Consider the following 9,332-nt stretch of genomic DNA (forward strand, 5'->3'; position numbering starts at 1 on the left):
GCCACCATCAATTAGTTTAATGCTCCCTTTACCTCTTCGTCCGTACTGCCCCTAAGTTGAGGGAGCTTCCTCAAGGAGCCTGATAAATTTAAAGAGGAAACCTGTGATGTGGTTTCCTGCAATTAGGTCATTAAAGTTACACACTCAAATCCCTTTCAGTCTTAAAGTCTGTGAGGCTGTGACATCGTCTTCTCTTAAATCGCACTTCAGAACTCATCTGTGTCATGATGTCTTTAAATAATTCAGCCGCAGCCAGGCAGTTGGGCTGATCACACCCAATTAATCCTGATGATTCTTCCTTCACCTGCCACTTTATTATTGAAAGAACAGACAGAGCTCTTGAAGCCAGACAGAGTTGGCTTTATTTTATTTTTTTAACTCACAAGGATAGTACCTAGCCCAACAGTCTCTGGCTGCTTTCCAATGCCTCTGGCAAAAGAGGCAAAACACAGCAGGACACCCAAGAGGAACAGGTGACAATACATATGTGGCAGTCAAAATTCAGTATTAATGACGTTATTCTAACTTTAAGTAAATTTTGCAAGTTGTTAAGTTCCAAAGTAGTGATCCCCATGCAAAACAGAGATCTGTGCATCTTTGACAGTTCTCTTTTTTGAGCAAAGCTTAAAAAAACCCCAGTATTTTTGTGTCACTGTTCACAATGTAGAGAATGCTTGCATGGCAGCAGTCTACACGTTAATGAGATATCTCATACCTAACAACACAGGTAACAGTCATCTCAATCTTTTATCTCTCATCTGAAACAAAAATAGGAAGGATTTAAGGAAAAGCAGCAAAAGTGGCTAGAAACATGGGCAGATTCTCATGATCTTCCCCCCCGCCCCCCCCCCCCAATAAAGGTGCATAAGGAAACCACAGTTACAAATATTTGTTTACCAGATCTCTAATGAAAACAAAAAGCAATGGATTGAACTCTGGTAATAAAAAAAAAAAAAACACCTTTTCTTATATAAAGGTAGCAGAACATACTGAGACAGGACCAGAAGCCAAGAAACAAAACAGTTTCACCAATTCCTTGAGAAGCCCGAAGCTATATTCCAGATGCTTGCTGCTGTAAATGCCAACGTAAGGATATACTATCTCAAAAGCAGTCATGTTGTAGGTGATGCATATTACTCATGGACAATGATAGCTCAAGGCAGTATTTCACATACCTGGAAACATCACTCAAGTTTGATCCAAACTGAAACACAGCACTGAGCGGGTAACGACAACAAATTCGCCCTCATGATTCTCCTGACTGAGAATTATAAACCCTCGGGTACCACACAGGGCTCCTTTGAATTTAAAGTATATTTTAAAGTGATACTACTCTCTATGTTTTCAACAAAGGAAATCTATGAAGATTAGTTATATCCTACACGACAAACCCTTCTTACTGGGATAATAGTGAATGCAAGAAGGGTAAGGCACTTATCATATAGACATTCACATCAAAACAGACCCCCAAAACTGAACAATACGTGGGTTAAACTGGCCTGAAACATCAACCCTGCTAAAATCAGGAGTAAACTGTAATATTTAAACCCTTAGTGCAAAACAACAGCACTTATATTTGACCTTGTTCTGTTTGCTTGGGTGGGAGGATGCTGTTTTTTTCCTTTATTATTATTATTTTGCTTAAGTTGGTGTAAAAAAGGTTGGGAAATTCAGCCATACAAGCACTGGGAGCTGGAAAAGACTAGTTAAAAAAAAAAAAAAAAGCATCTCTACTGCTTGCCCTCCAGCACACAGGAGTCAATCCAAAACTCCTGAGAAACCCTGAAGAAGGAATTACTACACTATACAATAGATTTGATCAGTGAGGGATATAAGAGTCATTTTAGGGCTTAACATAATTAAGCTGGCAAAATAATTCTTTTCAACTGGTTTTCCATTTCAATAGGTTTAATACTCTACAGAAGGACGTAGAGCAGTTAGTCATCCATCTCCACAAGGGAGGAAAACTGGCTAGGTGCAGACTCAGAAAGGCAAGAAAAAGCATTTTTCATTATTAAAAAAAAAGAATCTTTGAATACAGGTCATTGTGTTTGGGGTACATCAAGAGAATGCCAATATGAGGTGTACAAAAACACCTTACCTCACCTTTGCATCTCTGAATATGTACAACTGATTAGCTGCCATAATTTACACTACTTCTTTAAGGAGTGAATGGCTAACAACTGCGTGTAGGCTTCTGGAACACAATGTAGCAATTTGTACTAAAATTAGCATATTAAAACCAAATTGCTAAATGACATAAAGGTGTAATTTGCACAACAAGCTTTCAGTTTGGCTCTTCAGCCTGCAACCTAAGGAAAACATAATATTTGATTTAGACCTGCCAGTATCCTTCAAGCTTTGGGCCTCCAACAGTTTCTTATAAATTATTTATAACAAACATTTAATGCAAAATTTTAAAATATACCATCAGCTTCACTGAGTGGTACCAGAACAGCAAGAAATCAGAAACCGATTTTCACCCTTCTGTAAGGTAAAACTTAAAATAATACAGGCTATACGTGGGTTTTAAAAACAGTATCAGCAACATCACAAATTACCACAATGAGAACTCTGAGAGAGATGAGAAAAATATTTTTGTACTTTCTGGTTTGTTTGCTCTCTGAATTTTAGTTTTTGATAGAGTAAGGAGGCCACAAAGGCACAGCAACTGACAGAAGACCGCTGGGCCACACAGACCCCGAATATACTCTCAAGTTTTCTGCTAAAGCAACGAGATTTCAGGGTAACATCTCTCTGGTATTCCAAAGTAATGAGCTTCACATTAAGTATTTTAGAGAAAGTTGGGAAAGACCCCTTAGTTGTTTTAGGAAAGATACGTTGCCAACCAACTTTTGCTGGCTAAGATTTAAATGCGGTGGGTTCATATCCTCAAACAAAAAAAAAAAAAAAAAAAAGATTTTTACCTCTGACCCTGAAAGTGCAGTTACAGAATTATTGCTAAAGAAAATCTAAACCATCTTGACATGCCTACTGAAATTATCTACTGTTAAGCTAGCCCTAAAACAAAGTGGGCTTACTTACTGTTTTGCTTTCTAAACTTGGACCATTTAAACTTTAATTTACAGCACAGCCCTTATACACATTTTTTCGGCGCAACTGACAGACCAACAAACTGTGGTCCTAAACACTAAAACCGTAAGGAGGGACCAGACCTTCTAGAATTAGTCCCTTTTTCTTCAGAACACATGCCTTTCCACCTCCCACCATTAATCTCATCCTCATCTTCCTTCTCCTGAGTAATCTAGAAGCGGATGAAAAGTATCAGTTCACAAGGCCAACAATGAGGGGATTATTTCAAAAATTTACATGCTAGTCAAATTTATTTTTACATGGGTGAAGCAACAGAGCTTCCTCTTCCCTATGAGGATTATCTCACAAATTACTTTTACCATGAGGAAAACACAAAAATACATACTCTGCAAAAGTCTCATTCTATTTAAGAACTTCTAAGTTTGTCCATTTTAAGACTATTTAATTTTGTTCCCTCTTCAGCCGGCCTGCCTCTTCTCAGCCATAAATCTATACACCAACTTCCTTTTTCCTCCGAGTTTCTATGCCACCTATCTACTGTTATTCAGATCCTATACGCCTCCCCATTCCCGCACTCTGAAATCTCTTTCACAACTATTCATTTTGGTCCCTCACCCATGTCAGCGTTTGTAACCAGGACTCACAGCCTGGCATGGATGCCCAGAACCTTCCATCTCCTGCATGCCAAGTTCTTCCAAAGCGCTTCTGAAGCATCCCAGCTATGCGAAAGGCCGCCTCGGATTGCCCACTCCAAGCACTTCAGAGTAGGTGAGCCTGTTCACTTTAGTACTATTTTCCTAGCGTCTTAACACTTCAAAAGCAGCTGCCTATCTTATGCGTGCGAAAGCTTTTTGTAGGACAGGGTGTCTGTCAGGCGGCAGCACATAACTACAACTACTACACCCTTTAAAGTCACTGCCCAGGATACCAAAATATTTAATTTTTCAGCAAAACATCAGTGACAGAGGGCTTGATCCTTTACCAGCTACCACAATATACTCCCTTCTCAAGTACCTGCTGGATGACCCTGTAGTCAAAGCACCTTCTTCTTTCCCTAAAACGGGCTTGAATATATTTAAATTCCTGACTGCCTCTGAATAACAGAGTTTTGAGGTCAAAACAATGGCCTGCTCTCTTGCCGTTGCTCTCAGCTATCCTAAAAGACCACCACCTGCAACAGAGTGACTCTTTGAGCTATTCTAACTCCCACCACCTGCAACAGAGCAACCTGATGATGGTTGAGACCCGTCAAAGACCAGTTGGGTGAAGGTGTCTCTCTTGGATGAGGATGTCTTTTCTGTACAAGGTATCTTCTCCCTCCCTGCTCTCCCTGAACAGTTGCGCATGGTTTAACCATCCGTGGCTGGGCAGATGCTCCCATCTCCTCTCAAGGGGAGCAGAACTGCAGACCCACGCGGCTTTACAGCATGGCACCCCAAGCACGATTTCAGTGAAAAATCCCCTCTTTGGCCATCCCTGCAGTGCCACACAACCACCCCTGCTCCAGTGCCAAGCCCCCCGAAACCCACCTCACCCGGCCACCCCACCTCAGCTGCCCCCTTGATGCCTCCCCAAGCCCCTGGACACCCTCCTCCTGCCCTACCATCACTTCGGGGACAGGCCAAAGGGACAGACTTGGGATGGAGGGGCCCAAACAACACGCTGGGGCACGGGGAGAGAGGGGGCTACACTACCCCCTCCTTAAAACACGGATTTGGGGGGGAAGGGGACAGGAAAACACCCATTGCCATCCGCGGGGGCTGGCTGAGGGGCAGGGGCCCCGTTACCCCGCCATTTGCCCCCCTCAGGAAAGAGAGGCCATGGAGGAGGGGGGATTCCCCTGCCGTGGGGCCTAGTCCGTGGGGTGAGGGCACGGAGGGCTGCGGCGGGGGAGGCGATGACTGAGGCGGCGGCGGGACGCGGCCCCCGGGGCCGGGGGCGGCCACTCACAGAACTCAGCGATGTAGTAGGAGACGGCGTAGTTCTCCTCGCACCACTCCAAGGTGGAGGTCGGCAGGCCCCAGTAGCCCTCCCGGTCGGCGGCCGGAGCCATCGCGGCACCCGCTTCAGGCCAGAGCGGAGCAAGGCGAAGGGGGAGGAGGGAGAAGGGCGCCGGGCCCGGAGCGCGGCGGCGGCAACAGCAGCGGCAACGGCAGCGGAGGGCGGGGGCCGGCGCTGGGCCCGCCCGGCCGGGGGAGGAGCCGCCGCGGCGGGAGCGGGGCGGGGGGCGGAAACCCGCGGGTTGCCATGGCGACGGGCTGCGGCCTGCGGGCGCGGGAAGGCCGGGCCGGGCCGGGCGTCGTCGCCGCGCTCGTTTGAGGGGGGGAATTTAGAGGGGAGAAAAATGTTGAGGTGAAAAAGGCAGATTTAGGGAAAGTCTGGTGGGGAAAGACCGTCTGGGGGCGCATTGGGCTCAGAGGGCCCGCGCGACGCCCCTGTGGAGAGGAGGCAGGACGGGCACCATCACGGCGCTGCGGCGGCTCTCTCCTCACCCGCCTTTCGGGCAAAATACGCTCCCCCGTGTCGGTTTGGTGGCTCTGAGGTGGTTTCCATCCCTGGTTTTCCTTGTAGACGGCAGGGAGGGTTTGTAACGTGAGCGCGCTGTCTTCATGTTTTTAAATGAGGAGGAAAGAGTTTCTCGTACTCCTGGGCCGGGAGGAGGAAGGAGGTTTTTTATAGCACTGCCTACTACACGGGGTTTTTGTCTCATCTGATGCCTTATTTAGTTTCCTCAGTGCTTACTACGCGTACTATACTTACATCCAGAATATGCAAAGTGCTTTTCAAACGGAGTTGAAAGGCAAATAGAGTCTAAAAAGGGAAAGACTTGAAACAATGGAAAAGAATAAAACACACAAGTAGAGGCCTAATAATATCGTGTGGTTTTTATGTTTCAGAAATAGTTCCAAAGACTTGACGAGACGCTTCGGGCAGACCTTGAGGGCCGTACACAGTGCTTATACCCTGCTGGTCAGCAGAATTTATTATATTTGCATATAAACACACAAACTTCTTTTTCCACGTCTTTTTTCTCCTCACCCCCCCTTCTGTAAGCTAAAAAACTCCAATCTAAACACAGACCTTTCCCAGTATAAATGCTGATGTTTCATATTGTATACATCTGCCATGAAGAATAACCTGCCTTCGGCAGTTCAGCGTGTATATAATTGCTTTCAGCATCAGGTAGAGATGTATTTAACGTTTTTCATAATGATATAAAGCCTTCAAAGCAAAATTTATTTTAGTGATGGCAATGATAAAATACTTAGATTGTCCAAACATCATCAAAATCACTGTGGATATTTTTATGCAGACGTGTCTCTTTATTTTTTTCAGAGCTAGATTATCCTCCCCAGATTTAGGCTTTCAAGATTGAGGTCTGGAAGAGCACCAAACTGATTCAGAAGCACAAGACTGGTTGTAAACAACGAGGAAGATTCTAGCCTGCTTGATGCACTTTAGCTTTTTGGGCTTTTGAATGTTCAGTTTATATAGTAAGGAAGTTTGTAGGGCTCTGATCTATCTTTTGTTATCACAGTTAACCATTTTAAGACTAAAAGTTCTTACAGAAAAATAATTCAAAGTTTGAAATAGCAGTAGTTCAGAAACTAAAGAAATAGCTATTAAATATCCCATTTGCACACTAGGAGCACAAAACGGGAGCAATATGAAAACCCAAGCAATCTGTGTAATACTCAATTGCAGTTTGCTTTAAATAAATAATTTAAAATATTGATGCTTGTTTCTTTTCTCATCGCATGCATGCTGGACATGAGAAGATTTGTAACTGCGATGAAAACAGAAGTCAGGCATGAAACTGACTTTAAAACTGAGCAAGAGAAATAAATGAAAGATTGTATAGGGTAGATAACAACAACAGTGTGGGTAGTTATCCATTCTGTTTTTTCTAGATAGACAAGCAAAAATGTATAGCTAGCCCTTAATTTGAATCATTGGGGAATTTTTATTTATTTGACGTGTTTCTGTAGTATTCTCCATCACAATATGCATTTACCTCTGACTTATTCTGCAGCTTGGTTCTCTGCTTTTGAACTCTGGCAAACCTTTCAGTCATAGCGCTCAGAAGGATAGTATTGAAGAGGCAGCCAAAAACCGTTGCCATACACGCTTTTTCTCCCTGAAACTGTTCTGTAAAGGTAAATTCATCTTCTACAAAAACAACTTTGACCATTTCAGCTGTTATAATCATACATATTAAAAGCAATACTTTTCTTCTGTAACCCTGAGCTACGCTTTGTTGTGTACATTACTGCACTGGATATAATGTGACAGCCTGAAGTTATTTGCATCTAAACATGGTCTATCTGACTAGACAGTCAAACCTACCTCTGTCCAGGTGTTGGATTTTCTTTGTCTGACCTGTACGACCTATGGAGGGAATATCTTGTTTCTGAAATAACGAGAAGAGAAACAAACATAGAGCTCCTGAAATGCTTATTTTCGGTATTACTAAAAATGTACTTGACATGCCAATGGAGTAATTTCCTGTGGCCTCATGTTGCCTGTGGCATAGGATCAGTTTTCTGTTGCCCTGAAACCTCACGACTTAGCCGATCAGTTAGGTTAATTGAGTCATGTCAGTTTACACCACTAGAGGGATATGTCCTGTAAATTTAGTATGTGGATCCAACAGTTTTTTGCTTGGAGAAAAGGAAAGGGCTGCTGTTCAAAAATTGCACGTGTTCAGCTGTTTCTCTTTGTGATCCCTGGAATTCGGGGAATGACACCTGAAGAAGAACATTTCTCTCTATCCCTGCTCTATGCAATCACTTTGTCATGGCTTGTGCTGCTGGTAGTTTAATTTCTGCATAAAATGAGACCTAACAAACGGATTGATTAGAACTCATTATGGCTACATATGTTGGAGAAGATTGTACATAGTCCCTCTCATCAGCATATGCATGCGAAGGGGGAGATAAAATTGACACAAAATCTTGAAGATGTTTTCACTACTTGGTTCTAATGTTAAAATAAAGGTATCAGCCACATAAATAAAGCTGAATTTTGCGCTACAAACTGCCTGTTCAAGTTTTATGTCAATTATGAACCTGTGCCTCTTCTAGAACCTTATTTTATTGGGTCATAGTGTATGCAACATCTTAGGCACGGAATCCTGAGTCAGGGTTCTCAGCTCAAAAGTCTCATATCCCATGATAATGTCGGCTTCCAAATACTGCAGCTCAAAGTGTCATTATTGGCAGCTTTCTGAATTGTCTAGTCTGTACCGGTTACAGAAAAAGGTCATTAACACCTCTAGATCCTGCAAGCCTGATCCTGTGTAACATGTAATTTATCCCATTGATTTATATGCAGATAGCATGAGTAAGGTGCTAAAAGCAGGATTATAAGAGGATGAATCAGACTATTTGTAAAGTGCCTTGAAGTGTAAGAGCTCTTTATGAGCACTGTTGTTGGGATGATGATAATTATGCCTGAAGTAATATCACAGAAATTTATCGGCACCTGAATGAGTGAAAAAAAGTCGTTTCCTAACATGAAGAAGAATCTGATCCAAGAAACTTCAGCAGACATTAGCAGAACTGATTTCCTATTCATAACTAAGTAAAGCAGAAACGTCTGCGCTGAAGTTAAATGGAGTCGTGCGTTTGTAAAGCATCATCAAAGGGACTCGAGTCCTAGAGCCATATAAATATTCATAAATCCGCCCGTATGACTGTTCTTAGTCATATTTTCAAGGCTGTTGTATGCATTTTGGCAAATGGCTGCGGTCGTGAATGACAGCATCACAGATTTCGGCTCTGTGGGTGCTGTGAGCATCCAGCACTGAAGGGCTCAGGTAGGAATACAACCACCTGAATAGTGTTATAAAGGGTTGATGAAAACAGGGGCTGCTGAGCGCGGGTATTTAGGAAAGGAGGCGCAACCTGCCGAGGACAGGACATTCCCTCGTGCAGACGACGGTTCAGTCCTATATCCAGTCCTTAAAGCAGATTTTAGGGAGGCATTTTTATTCTCCATCCTTTTCCTAGCGCAAGCCTATCTGATCTGGTCTATCGAGATGTATCCCAGAACCTTTTGAATCAAAAGCTGAGGCAGGTGATACCATCCACAGCAGGTCCCATTTTACCAAAATTGGGATGTTTGCTTTCTTGTAGCAGTGGATTAAGCTGAAGCTTATCTGCACCCAGTGGTTACTACCCGAAAGCGGAAAGCATGCGTAGGTGTCTCCAGTTTTCAAGCCGTTGTATTAGCATGAAATAAAACTGATGTCAGTTTGCACTAATTTGCAGAGCTGA

General features: G+C 43.3%; 1 protein-coding gene across 1 annotated transcript in view; it reads right to left on the reverse strand.

Moving 5' to 3' along the window:
* Positions 1 to 5,187, reverse strand: part of ACER3 (alkaline ceramidase 3) — a 59,778-nt gene extending 54,591 nt beyond the window's left edge. The window contains exon 1 of the mRNA XM_075140289.1: positions 5,005 to 5,187. Coding sequence (XP_074996390.1) covers positions 5,005 to 5,107 — 103 coding nt within the window. The 5' untranslated portion in view covers positions 5,108 to 5,187. The remainder of the gene's footprint in view (positions 1 to 5,004) is intronic.
* Positions 5,188 to 9,332: the final 4,145 nt, after the last annotated feature.

The sequence above is a fragment of the Calonectris borealis genome, chromosome 1 (assembly GCF_964195595.1).
Source record: "Calonectris borealis chromosome 1, bCalBor7.hap1.2, whole genome shotgun sequence".
NCBI classification, from domain to species: Eukaryota; Metazoa; Chordata; class Aves; order Procellariiformes; family Procellariidae; genus Calonectris; species Calonectris borealis.